Source organism: Spea bombifrons, chromosome 1, assembly GCF_027358695.1.
Source record: "Spea bombifrons isolate aSpeBom1 chromosome 1, aSpeBom1.2.pri, whole genome shotgun sequence".
Lineage (NCBI taxonomy): Eukaryota > Metazoa > Chordata > Amphibia > Anura > Pelobatidae > Spea > Spea bombifrons.
The window spans coordinates 78,328,477-78,347,752 of NC_071087.1; the positions used below are offsets into that span (position 1 = coordinate 78,328,477).

Sequence of the window (19,276 nt, forward strand, 5' to 3'; positions counted from 1 at the left end):
TGGCGTGCCTGGCACGTTATTTCATTAAACAAGCTTAGAAAGTGATCTATGATCACTTTCTTCGCTTAAATGGTGTTGCTGTAATGGCTCGATGTCGAGGTATTCAGCAACACCGAGATCGGCATCAGGGGCTATGTGTGGCCCCTCCCTGGGGAGTCAATGTCCGCCATACAACTTTAAAAGAGTTTGATGGAATCATAATGCCGTTTTAAAAATGTTGTCGCTGAAATGCCTCGACAGCGAGGCATTGAGATACACCAAACACCGGAGAGCAGTCACAACCACCACAGAGAGAGATTTTGCCACTCGCAAGATGGCGGCGCATCCTTTAAAAAAATAACCAAGTTGTGAAAGTTCAGCAGAGGGTCTCTCCAGACCCTCTTGATAACTCTGGCTCCACTTGCAGGTTGAAAAGAGGTACTGCATTCAAGCATGCAAGTCAATAGAGCCCAGCTTAATAACACAATGTGATTAGTAAAATATAAAAAAAATAATGTAAAAAATTGTGTGTGGGGGGGAAATAGCTAAAAATGTGGTAACATTTAAAAATAATCATGATGTCACCATCATAGGAACCATCCAATTCCGGCAAAATATTTAAAAAAATGTCCAAACAGAATAAAATAAATAAAATAAAAAATAAAGTTTATTATTCTGAGCAAGTGCTAAAATTAGTGCTGTATCTTCCCAAAAATCTTTATATGGAAAGAGTTAAAATAACTACCCAAGGGGTGTCTAATTTAAACAAAATGAATGGTTTGATAGGGTAAATTGGAGTGGCCAGGTTCAAAGATGGGGCATAGGCACAGACTGACCAAAATGGAAAAAAGAGCACTTCCCAAATGTGACCATTTAGCCCCCAGACACCAGGCAAACCCATGCATGGGTGGTATCACTGTAATCAAAAGATGTTGCTGAACACATATTGGGGTATTGTTTGACAGTGACATGTACCTGGAGCTGTAAATTCACACCTGAAGTACAGTTTTCTTTTTCAATTTTTCATCATATTTTATTATTTTTTTTTATAGGAAATTAGATATGATCAAGAAAGTGTTATCTTGTCCTGAAAAAAACATATATAACCATTTAGTGTGGGTACACTAAATGGGTGTGGAGAAAATTGCAGCTAAAGACGAGCACCGCAAGAGTGTTAAAACACTACAAAAAATTTTAATAACGCCTGGTCCGTGTATGTTGTGTGTATGTATGTACGTGTAAATGCATGATGTTAGAGTTGGTGTGCGTGCATGTATGTGTAAGTCTATGGTTTTAAAGTTGGTGTGTGTATTAGTATAGTGCTGGAGTATGATGTTAGTGTGTATGAGCATATGTATGTGTTAGAGTGTGTGTATGTTAGTGTATAGTGTTAAGAGTGCATGATAACATCTGGTGGTAGCAAGTGTATGTGGATGTTAGTATATGGTGTTAGCGTAAGTGTATGTTAGTATTTTGTGTCAGCATGTGTGTGTTTTATTGTATGGTGTTAGCGTGTGTCAGCATATGGTGTAAAGGTTCAGAATATAGGTAGTGGAGCTAGAGAGAGGAGGATGTGTATATATGAATAAAGTGTATGGTGTTAGAGTGTGTGGGTGAGTTTCCATGTTAGTATGTAGATGTGTTTTAGCTTCTGGAGGGCCGGAGAAATAATGCATCACTTACCTTAGGCTCACCCCTGGGAGAAACCGTGGTGGCCACAGTACTGTATGGTAGCTTAGAGCTGCCATGGATCACTACTAGGGCAGTCCCCAACCTAAATACATAACGGTTGCTAAAACTCCCCCTACATCTTTTTCAGGGTTACACTTAATTTGCCTATAGGGTAAACCTTATCAACACGTTTTCTGCTATTTCTATGCACATTGTTGTTCCTTTAGGGCTGTAGAAAATTGCAATATACTGATACCCGGCAAACATGCTAAGTCTAAGAAAAGAAGGACATCATTGGAGGAAAAAGAGACTGATGAATTTAGGTCACAAAGAGAGTATCCCTTCTGAGCAAATGAAATGCAATTCTAGCCTTAAATACAGCATGAATGCTGGACAGCATACTATAATACTTGTCATCATGTACAGACTAATGAGTACTTTTTTATTCTTTTGACAAAACACTGCATATCAAATTATTCTGCACATTATTCAGTCCTGGTTTGGAGCTGCATATTATTCAGTTAGCTATTGGTTAACATAATAATAAAATATTATTCTGTCACTCAGCCATGCGTTATTAAACTCAGTTTACATTAATTATTACTTATATATTCTGTTTACAAAAATGTCTATATGTGAGACTGAAATTTCCAGATGCCATTTCTTTACCCCGTTATCGTTTTGTAAATAAATAAACAGGTGTCCAACCAATCCTTAAAACCTTTCCCCACAAAGAATAATTATACAGGGACACATTCATGTAAATACATATTTCTAAACAAATCAATATGTTTTTGAGAACTACAACTCCCCTTTCAACCAGCATGATTATGAGGATAACAGTTGTAGCTCCCTATAGCAGGTCCATTAGATGTGTGGACATCTGTGTGTTTTGTTTTTTTCACCTATATTTTGTTTGTTTTGTAGGATTATCAAATTTAACTCCTTGTATATGTGTCTAAGATGCATCATATTGTATACCTAGGCTGTGTGTGCAATCTACATATATAATTGGATACATGGATGGGAGCTTTTAAGCAAATAATTGATCTCCCATCACTTTTTCTACTTGGTTTGTCATTTGGAGGGGGGGGGTTAATAGGAAAAAATGTTTTAGGGTTTACCATGATATATTGTTGTGATATTCTTATTATATTTAAAAAAGCTGCAATCATTTATACAGTGTTTCTAACAGTGCATACATTCCAAGGTTAAGACAAAGCGATACATTAGGTAACGAGGGCCTTGTTTGAAAGCTAATATGTAGTTAGCCTCAGAAGTATGTTAGTAGCTTAGTAAATTCATTATGTTATTATTATTATTTATTGTTTTATATAGCGCCATCAAATTCCATAGCGCTGTAGGAATTCCACATTTTTTGCATCAGTAACATTCCTCTTTTTGTCCTTTTATTTGTCTATATTGAATTATTAGTACCTTGTTAGCTATCTTCCCCTCTTCCCATGTGTCCGCCGTTGATGGTCGTTGCTCCTCTACAGTGCGTGCCAGCGTCGTACAACCGTGACGCCACGCGTGTAGCACACACTGACAGTGTTTGATTTAGGTCGCCACGGTGCTATTCGCGTGCGTCAGTCGCGATAACGTCATCTCGCTCCCTATTGGCTTATTGCCTGTTTTCCCGCCACTAATCCTATTTAAACCAGTTGTACTATCCCTGTTCAAAGAGTAACTTTGTGATTTGCTCTGGGTTCTTGTTTTTTGCTTTATTCCTGTTAGACTGACTTCTGTTTACCGAAGTGATCAACCTTGAACCTGCACTACCTGCCCTGACCTCGGATTATCCTGACTTTGATTCTCTGCCGCTGACCCTGTACTGCTTTGTTTGCTTAGGAGAGCTCTACCTGCGCCCACTACCTTGTGAGTCCACTACCGCCTCTGCATCGTGGGTTCATCAACCTGTACTGTCCTAGGCCCTGCATAACAATTGTGGTGTAATTAATCAGTTGATAAATACTAGACATGTGCAAATGGGTCACAAATTTTCCAGTTAGTTTTTGACACATTCATGTTTGGAAAATAAATTCCATTTCCTCCCTGTTCATTTCGGATGAAAATCGGGGCCCATTTTAATTTCGAGAACAAAATTGTCCGACTCCTGTTTTTAAATGGATGTTTTCACGATTCTTAAAACTCAATCTCTTGAAAACCAGACTTCTTATCTTCCCTCCCTTTGATGCTAACATTGCTTCAACACTTTCCCTCAACGTCAATGGGAAAATCATCTCTCTGTCCCCTCACGCTCGCTACCTTAGTGTTACCCTTGACTTTGGTCTTTCAGTTACCCCCCCATTTTCAAAAAATGGCCATCACAAAATGCCACTAAGGCTCTTTTTCATGCCCTCATTACTTATTGCCTTGACCATTGTAATTCATTGTAGCTTATAGCGCCTTTACAATCCACTATGAATGCTGCAGACTTGTCTTCCCTACCCCTCACTTTACTAGTGCCTCTCACTGTTTCTTCTTCCACGCACCCTTTTTATCCTCTGCCTCCATGGCGACAGAAGGACCCGCATTACGTGATGTCACTACCTGGGGGCAGGGGCAGTTGAGCGCGGCAAGTTTAAAACCGAGCACTGACTTCCATTCAGTGCTCAGTTATCGTGTTTGCTGAGCTCACTGCTGTTAGTAGTCTATTGCTAAAACTTCCATTGTAGTTCTGTTATTGTCTCCAGACTGTTTATTTTGTTACTCTGCATTTCTGCCTGACGTACCTGTTCCTCTGAAGGCATGGTTAACTACACGGCGCTCATTATTTCTACCTGGCGTACCTATACTTCTAAAGGCCTGATGTACTACATGGCGCTCATCATTTCTCCAAGGTCTGCTAAAAGCCTTATCGTCTAAGTGGCTCTCTGTATTTCTGTCATATCTATCCTGTCCTGTTGCATAAACCTGATATTGAACGTTATTCTGGGTTCCTTCTCTGTTACCAACATTACACATTGTAGATTTAAATTAATATATTTTCGATTCTGTACTACTAAAGTCTTCAAGGCTACAAAACTTAAATATTGACTCAAAAACAAAAATATCCCAAATCCTTGAGCGCTATTTTCAAATATCTCATAAACAATGGGGATACAACCTTGGAAACGATGATTGTGTTCAGATTCTTGAATAATACAATTCGTGTTTTATGTTTCTTTTTTAATATTCTTGATGTCTCAGCTCTGCACTACCTAATAGCCTTGAAAAGAAAACTGTTAAATGGGTCGATACCAGAGTACATATATAGGTATATTAAATACTTTGTTTTCCATGGCAACAGACTCTAATTGACGCTATACATTATGTGGTTGTGTCTGTCAAACACCTCCTACTTTTTCTTGTAGTTAATGAACCCTCATGTAAAATAGAAATAGTATGCTACACCTGTAGATGCCACTAGCACAGAGACATCATGGAGAGCCCTTGAAGCCATTATAAGGTTATTTAATATAACCAGGACTACGTAGCCTTGATTTGCTCATCAAATTACCATAACTGCTTGAAGGTTAATGTAAATCATCAACTGCTTTGTAGCAGAATCCGATTGACTGTATCCCTTGTGGAACAAGAAAGAAACAGGAGGCAAGTCTATTAGATAATAACATTTACTATCATTAAAAAGACATTTTACTTATGAAATATTTTTGCAATAGCTAGAATGAGTTATTCCACTATATATAAGGATGCCGAAGGAGCAATAATTACTTGGAAAAGGGCTGAGCTTGATGGACGCAAGTCTTTTCTCAACCTAAACTACTATAAACTATACATTTTAATTTTAACCTTTTGACAATGAGTAATATATATAAATATATATATATAAATATATATATATGCTATATTTGCTCGAATATAAGACCACCCAGATTAGAAGATGACCCCCCAGAAGTGGATCCTCGCTGCAGAAACTGGAGAGGGCTGCCCCTACTGGAATACTGGTACACCGCGGGTAACAGAATCACTTGGCAGCTGGCAGCAGAACCAGCACCAATAGTGGTCAGGAGCCAAGCCGAAATCAGGAACAAATAGACAATAATCATGGGTCAGGTAAAAGAGTAGTCGGGGTCACGTAGCACAGTTCAGGGAAAGCGGCAAACAGCGGTAGTCAGGAACAAGCAGAGTTCAAAGACAAAAGTTTCATACATAGTCAAAACACTAGTGAAGTATTGAGGCACTATCACAGGCAATGTGGAATACAAACTGAGGGTTTAAATATCCCTCCAAGCATCTAAACCATCCTACCCATCTAATTAGGGGAGCGGGGAAATAGATAAATGTCCCTATATAATGTCAGCAATATGTGAATATTATATATGTCCTGAAAAACATGGCTGACAGTCAGGGCCAGACTGGCCAGGATACCAGGAGATTTTCGTTTACGAAGCATCCCCTGGAGCTGGTCTTGAGGATGACCATCTAATTATACATGTGGCCAATGAAGCTGTAGGAGCAATACAGAGTTTACCCTTGCAGCTGCATTGGAGCCCAGCTTTTTAATCACAATATGATTAGTAAAAAATAGAAAGAAAATGACAATGGTTAAAAAAAATAATAATAATGTTGTAACATTTAACAATAATTATGCAGTGGTGCCACCATCAGGGGAACTATCTAGTTCCAACAACATGTAAAAAAAAGTTTTTTTTATGAGCAAGTACTAAATTAGTGCTGTATCTTCCCAAAAATCCTGGCATAGAATAAGTTAAAATACTAGCATTTCAAATAGCCATGGGGTGTCTAACTTAAAAAAAATTATGGTTTGATGGATTAAATTGAATTGGCCAGGTTCTAAGATATCCCTATTAGGACTGACCATGTGTCAAAATGAAAAGAAAAAAATGCGCACCTCCCAAATGTGGTCTTTTAGCCCTTAAACAACATGACAAACCTATGCATGGGTGGTATCACTGTACTCAGTAGATGAACACATATTGGGGTGTTGTTTGGCTGTGACATATACCAGGAGCTATAAATGCATACCTGAAGTACAATGTGTGTTAAAAAGAAAAACACACAAAAATGACTACCACAAAATTTGACAAATACTGGTGGGGTGTCTAGTTTTAATGGGGTAAATTGAATTAGCTGGCTTCAAAGATGTTGAAGGGGCATGGGGGCAAGAGGGCCAGATGTCAAAGTTTCAAATGAAAACAAGCGCACTTCCCAAATGTGGCGTTTTACCTTCCAAACAAACTGACAAACCCATGCATTGGTGGTATCACTTTTCTTGGGAGACATTGCTGAACACATATTGTGGTGTTGTTTGTTAATTACATATACCAGGAGCTCTAAATTTATAGCTGAAATACAGTTTATGGGAAAAAACTTTGCAAATTTTGGCAAAGGCTGGTGGTAGAATAAGTGCATGGAAAGGGATAAAATATCAGCATTTAAAATACCTTGGGTTGTCTAGTTTTCAAAAATATATGGTTTGTTGGGGTAAATAGAATTGTCCTGCTTCAAAGATGGCCCAAATAGGACATGGGTGCAGAATGACCAGTTGTCAAAATTCCAAGTTGAACCCCTGAATTGGACTTGTTTGAAATGTAGCCTTTTAGCCCCCAATTAACCTGTCAACCCTATGCATGGGGTTGCCACTGTACACAGGAGATGTTGCTGAACACATATTGCTGCATTGTTTTGAAGTGACATACCAGGAGCTGTAAGTTTATACCTGAATAACAATTTGGGGGGGGGGGCACAAGATAAATAACTACCACAAAGTTTGACAAAGACTGGTAGTAGAATTAATGCATGTACAGGGTTAAAGTACCAGCATTTGAAATACCTTGGGGTATCTAGTTTTTAAAAATATATGGTTCAAGGATGTCCCAGACAGCACATGGGGCAGAATGGCCAGATTAAAAAAAAATGGTTTTGAAATAGCAAAACAGTACGGGTACTTATTCCCCTATAACTTTAAAAAAAAACAAACATAAAAACATTGGGTAACTCAGGACAAATGGTAGAATCTATTTTGCAGGTTTTTTTCAATAGCTTTTGTAGATAAGTAAAAGATTTTTCAAATAAAAATTTGTCGCCATATTTTATTATTTTTGTTTATAGGATATTTGATGATATGATTACCCTAAATGAGAGAGAAGACAATTACAGCTAAACACAAGCACTGCAAAAGTGAATTAATATTTGTGAATGAGTGTATGAATATGTGTATTTGTGTACACAGGGAGGCTGGTTGAGGCAAAGATGGCAAGTCCTATGCATCCAGTCTGGGGGCTAGGCAGCTCCTGTGGATGCAAACTGGGTGCAGGGCTGACATCAGGGGCGTAACTAGAAACCTCAGGGCCCCGGTGCGAGAATCTGTTAAGGCCCCCCCCACCCCCAACCCATCTATCCCTTTCTCACAATCTCCCCTCTCCCTCCCTACCCCCCTTCTCACAATCTCCCCTCTCACTCCCTAACCCCCCTTCTACAGTCTACCCTCTCCCTACCCCTTCTCACAATCTACCCTCTCCCTCCATAACCCCCCTTCTCACAATCTACCCTCTCCCTACCCCCCTTCTCACAATCTACCCTCTCCCTCCCTACCCCCTTCTCACAATCTACCCTCTCCCTCCCTACCCCCCTTTCTCACGATCTACCCTCTCCCTCCCTACTCCCCCTTCTCACGATCTACCCACTCCCCCTATCCCCCCTACCCCCCTTCTCACGATCTACCCACTCCCCCCACTCCCCCCTTCTCACGATCTACCCACTCCCCACCTACCCACGATCTACCCACTCCCTCCCTAAACCCCCCCCCCTTTGTAGGTCACTTACCTTCAACTCCTGTGTTGGGAGCGTGAGGCGTTTGTCTCGGGTGCCGGCGCTTCACTCCTGAGCGCCGGCATATGACGTCATATGCCGGCGCTCAGCGTGAAGTGCCGGCACCCGAGACAAACGCCTCACGCTCCCAACACTGCACTCTGGGCAGCGCTGAGGCAGGCGGCGGCGACTGCGACGGCGGCGGCTGCGACGACGACGGAGGCAGCAGCGGCGACGACGGAGGCAGCAGCGGCGGGGAGCAGAGGCATCCTGGATTTCTGTCAGCCGGGGGGGCCCAAGAGTTGCCGAGCAACCGCTCGGCACCCCTTGGGCCCCCCTGACTGGCAGAACTCCAGGGCCCGGTCGCAGTCGCGACCCCTGCGACCCCGGTAGTTCCGCCACTGGCTGACATAATACTAAGGAGCAGGCTAGGTGGCATAAATACACAATATGGGGGTGGCTGTGAGCAATATGCAAGGTTGTGGAGGCATTAGTTCACAAGGGGGTGCTGGCTGGGGGCATCACAATACTAAAGGGAGGGCTGTCTGTGGGATAATTTTTAAGTTGATCATTTTGTATGGCCTGCAAATGATGTTATAAATATCCAAATGGCTCTTGGCAGAAAAAACTCTGCCTTACAAATTTGTTTCTATTTCTTTATATGTTATTAGGAGTTTTGGTTAATAGTTGATTTTGCTGGTACTCTAGCAGGGCCTTCTTAACGCGGGGCAAAACAGGCAGCTGCCCTGGGTACAATCATTCCTGGGGGCCCAAATCAGCTGCCCATTGATCCTGTAACAACAACACCTGAGAGGATCACGATTCCCCACCCTCTCTTTGCGGGGGCAGGAAGGCAGCCTCACACGCGCCCCACGCGTATGCGGAAGTCAAAGCTTTAAGGTTGACGTGACCTGGCGCTCAAAATCCAGAGAGAATGGCTGCACAAGAGACAGACTGAGAGGGGATCAGAAACACTGAGAAAAGACCACTGTGGGTGCAATCTAGGTGCTGGGGCATGTCCTGTGGGTGCAATCTGAGTACCGGGGCAAGTCCTATTTGTGCAATTTAGGTGCTAGTCCTATGTGTGCAACCTAGGTGATTGATTCCTGAAATTTAGGGCTTCCATGCATTATTTATTTGATCTATAACTAGCTATAACTAACATGCTGAGTTTGCATGTAATTTTCAGCTAATCTATACGTGCAATGCTGTGTTTCTATAAGTATTTATTTGATCTATAGCAGGACTACATAGGGAGGAAAAGAGAGGTGTATCACACCGAAGGAGGAAAAAGGGCACTCTGTGGTTGATGATGGGGTGCACCACAAGAACTTTAATTTCTAAGCCTGGCACTAATTGCTATTTGCTTATCTGTTTTGGGTCAGTTGCCGGAGCATTCATTTACTATGGGATTTGCATAGTATTGTGCTCTTGCCCTGCGCGTGTGGTATAAGGAGGTCTGACCCTGGGTCATACTAGGGTCAAAAGGAGGGAACACCACACTGACTCTGGCAGTCTCCTCCTAATCTGCAGAGTACTTTTTTCTGATTAAGGACATAATTGCATGCCTGGGAACCTGTTGGGGGAGGGTCAAGCAAATGCTTACTGAGGACCCAATAAATATTAAAGACTGACCCCAAGAATCTTTAAAAGATGGTTCACATATGTATGTTATAATTGTGCTAAAATGGTATAGATCTTCATTGATCTCTTCGTCATTCCTTAGATTCAGACCCAGGACAGAAAGTTAATGAAACTGTTTTTTTGTGTTTAAACATTCCAAGCTACCTGCATCATCTGTAATATTGTTCACATAATAAACTTTAAGCTTACACCTTTTTAAACACTTACTAATGATCTCTGTTACACCAAATAATTTGTGGTTAACTCTATTTCCTATTTACTATAGAAGTCACATCCAAATCTTTCACAGAAAGGATATACATTCTTTGTCAACATTACAGCAAATTTTCTCTTTTACCCACAGCTAATCTGGCCACCACAGATATCATTTTCCTGGTGTCCTGTGTTCCTTTTACAGCCGCCTTGTATCCACTTCCTGGATGGATATTTGGAGAGTTCATGTGCAAGTTTGTCAACTATATCCAACAGGTGGGCATACTATATGTTCTATGCTTTTACATGTCAGTATCTTATTGGAAGTCTTTGTTGTCCCCTTATACTACTACATAAGTAGATACCAATAAGTGCTTCTCATTGAAACTTAGATTCTTTTCTATGTTTAGAATTATCCTTACTTGTCCTTGTGACTGTGTTGCCATCATGTTGAGCAACACAGCAAATGCTGAGGCAGCACAATGATTCTTGCTTTGACAGAAAACCCCTGACATTGTATAATATATCATGTTTAATCTAGATTAACACTAATTAAGACCACACAAAATTACGATTTCTGTGTGACCTCATTTCTCAACATCTGATCTCCCCAAATAATACTTTTGTAAACACAGTCTCTTGCAGTTTGATTTACCATTTTGCAAAGTTGTTTTTTCAGTAACCATAGCAAACATTTGTTAAAAAAATAACCCATAGGGTCCCTGGTATTTGAAAAAACACCAATAGATTGAATGAGATGTGGTTTCACAAGAAAGAGCAGAGAGTTTGGCCACCCATCCAGGAGCTGGTAAAGGCAGCTTTACTTAACATTACAAAACTCATAGGATCTTTTCATGTGCTAACATTAATTTGTTCCCTGGATAACTGAACTTTTGCCTTGGCTACCTACTCCTGAACCTCTGCCACCAGCCCAGATCATTGGAGTGTTGTATTGACCCCTGATTATCCCTTTGTACTGCAACTTTGGATTCTAATGTTTGGGGCTCTATAATAGTGTACTGTAATCTGCTGCTGTGCTCCCAATTAACCGTGGGTGAATTGTCACCAAATTTACAGTAGAATATTATGATCTATCCCATCCATGTAACCCGATTTTTATTCTTTGATCTAGATGTGAGAAACTGCAGTTTGCAATTCTAGAGATGAGTAAACTGGAGCTTTATCTCACCTGGTTTGAGCTCAGGCCAGTTTACCTATCTAAATTGCTATATAGCTATAAATGTGCTGTAACCACTTGGATCTTTTAGCTCCTTGCAAGAGATGTGGAGATACTACTACAAATGAGGGCAACCAGGCAAAGAGAGAAAAAAATATATATGCAGAAAAATGCATACAACACCAAAAAGAGAGTAAAGCACACTCATTTAGACAGAATGTCAGTTTGGCAAGTGTGGTTTAAGATTCAAATAGAAGAAATACTTGATGGGTGAAGTGTCAGTATGGTCATTAAATTATCTCAAAATAAAGACACAGAGGCATTGAGATAAAAGGCCACATTGTCATTGATAATAACACAATTTATTTAAAGGCAATTGTGATGGAGACCCGTACTCACACCCGTACTCGAGTAGCTCCGCCATAGAGATAGTGAGAAGGGGGAAGAGCGGGTAGATAGTGACAAGGGGGTAGATCGTGAAAAGGGAGGGAAAGGGGTAGATTGTGAGAAGGGGGTAGGGGGGTAGATAGTGAGAAGGGGTAGAGGGGCTAGATAGTGAGAAGAAGGAGAGAGAGAGGGTAAATCTTTTATTTATATAGCGCCAACAATTTACGCAGCACTTTACAAAACATATATTCAAGTGGTATGACAGGACGAGAATTGACAGACTAAGACAAACCGATACATTAGATGGAGAGGGCTCTGCTCGCAAGCTTACAATCTTGAGGGAATGGGGTGAAAAACTTAAGGCACAGAGAAAAGGTGAGAGGTAGTGTGGTGGTTGTATCAATGACAAGGGGGTTCTAGCAGCTAAGATGGTATGCTTCTCTGAAGAAGTGAGAAATAGCGAGAAGGAGGAGAGAGGAGGTAAATAGTGAGAAGGGGGTAGATAGTGAGAAAAGGTGGGACAGGGTATATAGTGAGTGTGACTGGAGGTCCTGTACCCCGACTGGGTACTCCAGCCAAACATTGCTTCCTCCTGCCGGGACACCAACAATTATAAATAATAGTATAATAAAGGATCATCACAGCCCACCCCAAGCATCAGACCTCATGTTGAGGTGAAAACAGGATTCAGTTTATTTGGAAACACGAGGGTACTTACACAGTACAAGGGGTAATTTACATACAATAGACACAACAAGCCACAAAACGCTCTCCATCAGGTCCTCCTTTGCACACAGCTCAGTATTTGCACTGAGCCCACCTCAGCCCAGTAGTCTGTGGGGAGGATGGTAAACACGGGCGTTTCCCTGACTTCTGGTTGAAACCTGCTGGATATCAGATCCAGGTGCAAATGCTGGTCATAGAGGTCTCTGTCCTGTAAGTCCTGACCCGATGGAGAGTAAAGCCACATGTAAATCCACTCCCAAAATGCAGTAACCCCAAATCTGTGTCCGAGCTCCACAGTCTTTATAGTCTCTTGTACTTTGGGAAACGTGGCACTCTATACCAGGGTCCATAGTCTGTAAGGAGGAGGCTGGCACTCAGTCCCCTCCAGGAGCCCATGGCATGGAAAGGAGGGTAGCAAGAATATTGAAATAAAGAGTCAGAATAAAGAGTCAGAATGAGACAATGAATAGATTAATGTGTGGATGCATTATGTAAATGAGTGAGAGAATAAATGAATTAATGTGTCGATGAATTGTGTGAATGAGTGAGAGAATTAATGAATTTGTGAGAATGCATTAATGAATTTGTACAAATAATTTGTGTGAAAGAGTGAAAGAATAAATGACTGTGTGAATGCATTGTGTGAATGAAAGTGTGAATTAGTGAGTGACTGTAAAAGTGTTTGTGTGAACCATGAGTTTATAATGGATTTGTGGAAAGGCAAAGATGGCATAAGCAGGGTGTTTAAGCCTTGGGAACCAAGATGGCACAGGCAGGGTGTTTATGGGACAAAGATGGCACAGGTAGCATGTTTATGGGACAAAGATGGCACAGGGCAGGCTGTTTGGGGACAAAGGGTGCTCGTCTGCCATCAACCAATGAAGTACAGGTGCGCTTCATTGGTTGATGGCAGAGGAGGCCCATGCCGGCGACCAATAGAGTTGCTCGTACGGACATTTAAAATCCTGGCGCCAAAGCTGCTGCGTAGTGCGTACCACGTTAACTCCGTATTAACCCCTTCTGCAAAAAACGGCAAATAGGCGAAGAAAAAAACCAAACGTAAAGAATGTACACGAATATTCGCAAACTGAACACAGGAATGGGCAAATATTCATGGCATACAAAGATTTTTTCCCCCACAAAGCCGAACACGAACAACATGAAGAGTTGGCCGGCGCCCAAGTCTTATAATTACCCCTAAATCCCTTCTCCCAGATGTTGAGGTTAGGACAGTATCAAGTTTTCTATACTCTGCTCCAGAGACATAGCTATCTCCTTTTGTGCCTGAGGCAAAAATGGAAAATTGTGCCCCCCAGCTATTTTTTTACAGAGTCTTTTTTATTTACACTGCCCTTACACACTTCCTTTACCCATGCTTGCCCATAAACACACATATACACATGACTGCCCACACAAACTGCCTTTACACACACCTGCCCATAAACACATATAGACATACACGTCCCTTACACACGACTGCTCATAAACACCGGTATACACATACACTGCCCTTTTACATGACTGCCCACACACACACTGCCTTTACTAACACCTTCCCATTAACACACATATACACTGCCCTTACACACCCCTGCCTTTACACACACCTGCCCATAAACACACATAGACACATACACTGCCCTTACACACAACTGCTCATATACACTGCCTTTACACATACTTGCCCATAAACACACATATACACACATACACAAACACTACTTTACCCATGCAGCGGGTAGCTGTGCACCCGATGCTCGACGCATCCTCTAGCAACGCAGTCTGCAGCTGTCCCGACGAGTGCTTCGCGCATGCACGGAAAGCCAACACTCTTAAAGGGACTGCGTCACGGATATTGGACACCTTTTACATGGTGCTTAGTTGCTGTTTGGAGTCTCTAAAAGCAACTTGGCGGTTTGTTTCCCTGCTTTCCCCTGAATTTACCTGTTAACCCTTTCCTGCCTGTTGCTGATCCTTCCTGACCCTGTACCCTTTGCTGCCCATCCTCATACCCTCCGGATTGCCTCTACGGCTTTTGACTGGGATTTTGACCTCAACTTCCTTTTGCCTCTTAACCCCTGGTCTGGCGCTTTGGTTTACTTGTGAACTTCCCAACACCTATAAACCCATGGTCTGCTGCTACGGTGTGCCTGTCATCTGACATCCTGCTCAGCGCATCCGTTAACCCTTGGTCTGCTGCTACGGTGTGTCTGACATCCTGCTCAGTGCCTTTGTTAACCCTTGGCCTGCTGCTACGGTGTTCCTGTAGTTTACCATCCAATCCGGTGACTACTGCTCACGTCTCTGGGAACCGTACCTCCTGCCGTTCCGGTGGTCTGCTCATCACCTGCTACACTCCAACACCTGCTCCCCGCTCAGCTCACTACTAGCAGTCCGCCGTTCTGCCTTTTTGTTAGTGGGTAGTGCATAGTAACACATACACTGCCCTTACTCACCTGGAGGTGCCTCTCTCACCCTTCCTACGGCCCTGCTCTACTTAAGGTGCATTTTCTTGCACTTATTCACTTATTCACATTAAACGTCAGCTGCCACAGCTCTGACCATTTTTCCAGTTTACCTAAATTATTTGCTGGGACAGCACAAACATGTTTCACAGTGGACATTTTTAAAACCAAGTATTAAAAAGAATGGATGAGTGGAGGACAGCATAATTTTTTCATTAAAAACAATGCTTCGTAGATTCCCTTGGTGAAAATTCTATTAATTAGCCATTACCCTATTATCCTAAGCTATTAAATGGTTGACTTACCATAAAAAAGGCAAGCAATATATCCAACCCTTCAGAGCCTTTGTCAAAATACAAAAATGTATACATCATGGGCAAACAAAGACAAAGTACCTGTGACTCCTAAAACACAGGTGACCAAAGAAAAGTTGTCGGATAACTCGTATTTTAAAGGACCAGGGACTCTCTTTCTAAGATGGCCTAACCTCCCACTAGCCCGAACAGCGTGCTCTATGAGGACACAAGAACAGGTTTGCATTCGGACCCTGCTTGTCACAGACGCACCAAATGAACGAAGGGATCAGAAATCAAAGCAGATATGCACCAGATTTGAGACCGCATGGCTACCTTGGAAGATTAAAACTCTAAAATCTGCAATACAGTGGATACACTCACTGGCCAGCTCATTGGGCAGGCAAGTATGTTGTTACATCTAACTACACATTTGAAAGATCTAGACAACCAAGGTCGAAAGAATAACCTGAGGGTACCTTGTCTTGGATCAGTGGTCTTGACTCGAGACCACCTACATGTTTTTACAGTTTGTTACGTTAACATTTGCAATATCTGTATTTTTATTTGGACATTTGTCCTCTACTTCGTTTAGTTGGTGTGTTGGACGTGCCTCTAGCTGCCCTCCAGACTCCATTCCTCATGTCCTTAAATCTCACTAAGTTTACATCTCTGAATGACCTCAACAAGCATTATACGTACTGCAGTCCCTGAAAACATGTTGCTTTTATTCAGGAAACTCATTACTCAGTTGTTAAAGAGTTTAGGTTAATAAATATTTCCATACAGTTATCGAGTTCCCCAATTCTAAAACTGAATGCGTTGCAATTATGATTCACAAACCTATTCCCTTTCAACTACTGGGTGTCTGGAGGGATCCCGAGGACAGGGGCAATTTTCTTAAAGGTTTCATGGATCAACAAAAGGTTATGTTAGCCAGTGTCTATGCCCCTAAAAAACAAATCCCTTTTTTGGCCCATCTCCTATAAAAATTGGCTGATTATTGACCATTTTTGGAGGAGATTAAGACATGACATTAGATCCTAGTCTTGGTTGCTCTACTGGAAGGTCCTGCATCCCTTTTGTTAAAATAAAAAAAGTTAAATGTCTACTCCAATTAATAGACACATGGAGAACCCAACACCGTTCTGTTTTAGACTTCACATTTTATTCCCTCACATACAACCGTTATACAATAATTGATGCTCTTTTCTTATCTCGTCATTTACACTCCTGGGACAACAAGGTTATCAGAAGATTACTGTTTCTCTCTTGAGTCAACAGAGGATTAAAAGAAATTGAGACAGCAGCAAAGTCCACCCCACAGGCTAAGTGTCCAGGACCAGATGGGTTCACCTTAGTACAGGGGCATAATTAGAAACCCCAGGGCCCTGGTGCAAAAATTGCCCCAAGACCCCCCAACTTCAACAGCTGGTTTGTGCCATCATTGCCTCCAAACAACTTGTTTGTGCATACACTGGCACACATATGTAAACAAACTGACGAACATACACATGCACACAAACACACTCCTCACCCCACTTACACATATGTGCTAACACGCACACAATTACACATCTTTGCTCACTCATAATTACACATCCATGCTCACACACACAATTACACATCCGTGGCACAGTGAAGAGAGAAGACTGTCTAAAGAGAACATGTCACAGGCCTAGGTAAGGCACGCTTTAATTTTCCCATGGTCCCAGTTGTGGACACCGGAGCTCTTTGTGGCGGACACAGGTGTCCATTTACAGACACCTTGCTGACCACTGATTATTTGCCATTCGTCTTATCCCTCCAGAAACATCAACCCTGTTAAAAATCTTTGTGTCAACAGTAAAAAGACATACCTTACTATCAAGACCTTCTGCAATAGCACTAATAAAAGTATTAAAAAGAATGGATCCAAGTGCAGATCCCTAGGGTACACTAGTGGAAACAAGACTTTGCTTTGAATATACTCCATTGACTACAACCCTATGTTGTCTTTCACTGCCTAATCCATTCAACAATATTTGAATCTAAACTCGGTTTATTAATAAGGCATCTATGTGGGGTAGTTTCAAAAGCCTTACTGAAATCTAGACACATTGTCTACAGCACCACCTTGATCAATTACTTTAGTCACCCAATCAAAAATATTTTTTTTTTAATATAATTAAATAATAAGACCTTCCTGAAGTAAACCCATATTGTTTTTGATCTTGAAACCTTGAGATGCTCAACAATCTTATCCATTACTGATGTAAGACTCACAGGCCTGACTTCTACCTGATGGTAGAATAAATCAGTTAACAGTTTGGCTGGCACACCACTAAGCTATTTTAATAACTTGGGGTGTATCCCATCAGGCCCTATTGACTTATTTGTCTTTAACTTAGACAGCTGAACTACTGTATTAGTCTATTTGTGTAACTGAGGTCCCTTTCCTTCATTTTCAGTAAAAACTGAGTGTGGTTATGTTAGAAAATGTCTGGCTTTGCTGTGTAGCATTGAGCATTTCCACCACAGTTAAGTTAAAATAGGTTGTGTATGCGGTGATGATTTACAGAATGCTGGCAGCCCCCTGGATGTAAATGTTTAAATCTTTTTTAAGCAGGCAGATGTAGTATATACTGATGCAACATAACTACAATAGCCAGTTGTGTATGTAGCTATCCCTGGGCCACAGGGGTGGACCACTTAGAGAGCAGGGTAGGCCAATGCTCTAACTCCAGGATTTTTGCAGACTAGATGCTTTGATTAAGCCTACATTAGGCACAGGTGCTGGGCATTAAACCCCCTGGAACTTGACAATCAAAGAGACTGTTTTGAGGAGAGGAAGTTCTCCTGTGCTCACAGGGAGAGCCCTTGAAGAAGATCCCAGAGCCAAGTGTGGCAAACCTGCCTGAACCCATGTGTTCTGTCCTGGGGAGGTTTCCATAGCCTGGCTTAGCTGGGTCTGGCCAGTCAGGGAAGTGAGTATTTAGGGTGGTCAAACTGGACAAGCAAAGTATAGACAGCAATGGCTCCTATGGAAGCTTGTCTTTACGTTCTGATTTTGTGTTGAACGCACCAGCAAATAAATCACAGTTTGCTGCAAATCAGTGTTCCTGAGCCTTATTGCCATAGAGGCTTAAGATCCCTTAAAGTGAAACGTATGGCCCTCTGGGCAAAATTCCTCCACAGCAACATAAAAGACTCATTGCTAGTTATTGTTTAAGCGTTTGATTGCAGTTGTTGCCACCAAGGGTGATACAACCAGTTATTAGTTTTAGGGGTTTTTTAAATGATAATTTAAAAGCTGCAATTTTTGTGTTTAATAATGTTGTCTTTGTCTTCTATTAACATTTTGGAAGATCTGAAACATTAAAATGGGACAAATAAGTAAAAATAGCATTGTGTATTCTCACATGCTAACACAATGCATCAACACACACTCACTCTAATACCACACACCAGGGGAGGGCTGGTATCTTTGGTATGGGGGGCAGGCAAAGTCAAGTGTCCCCATCAGCCCCTTGTTGTCACCCCCTCCAATAACATACACACTGATACACATTTGACACACTCATGCTTACAAATACACACACATGCTAACACACACACTCATATAAACTTATGCTAATACACGTACACACTTATGCTAACAAACACACATATTACAAAAAGAACATGTGTGTCAGGAACAAGGATGACAGCGGACATGGGCAGACAGTAATCAGACAAGATAATTACTTCCCATGTTCGGGGTCACTGGTTATAATCCTGAGGTTCCTGACAGCTTGCTTCTTTACTTGGGCTAAAAATGAGTGCCAATGAAGTGTTATATTTCCACCAAAAATGCTGGATAGACCTAATCTCGACTTATCTGGGGGACCTAGAGAGAGGAGAGGACTTTATTATTTATTAACAATACCTACACCCTGCAGGTCAGTGATGGGCAGAGGTGAAGAGACATGTGTGTCACTCCAAAG

At 41.7% G+C, this 19,276-nt stretch overlaps 1 protein-coding gene across 1 annotated transcript in view; it reads left to right on the top strand.

Annotated features, from left to right (window-relative positions):
- KISS1R (KISS1 receptor) overlaps positions 1-19,276 on the top strand; it is a 71,906-nt gene that overhangs the window by 18,067 nt on the left and 34,563 nt on the right. Inside the window, exon 3 of the mRNA XM_053468507.1 lies at positions 10,415-10,539. Coding sequence (XP_053324482.1) covers positions 10,415-10,539 — 125 coding nt within the window. The remainder of the gene's footprint in view (positions 1-10,414; positions 10,540-19,276) is intronic.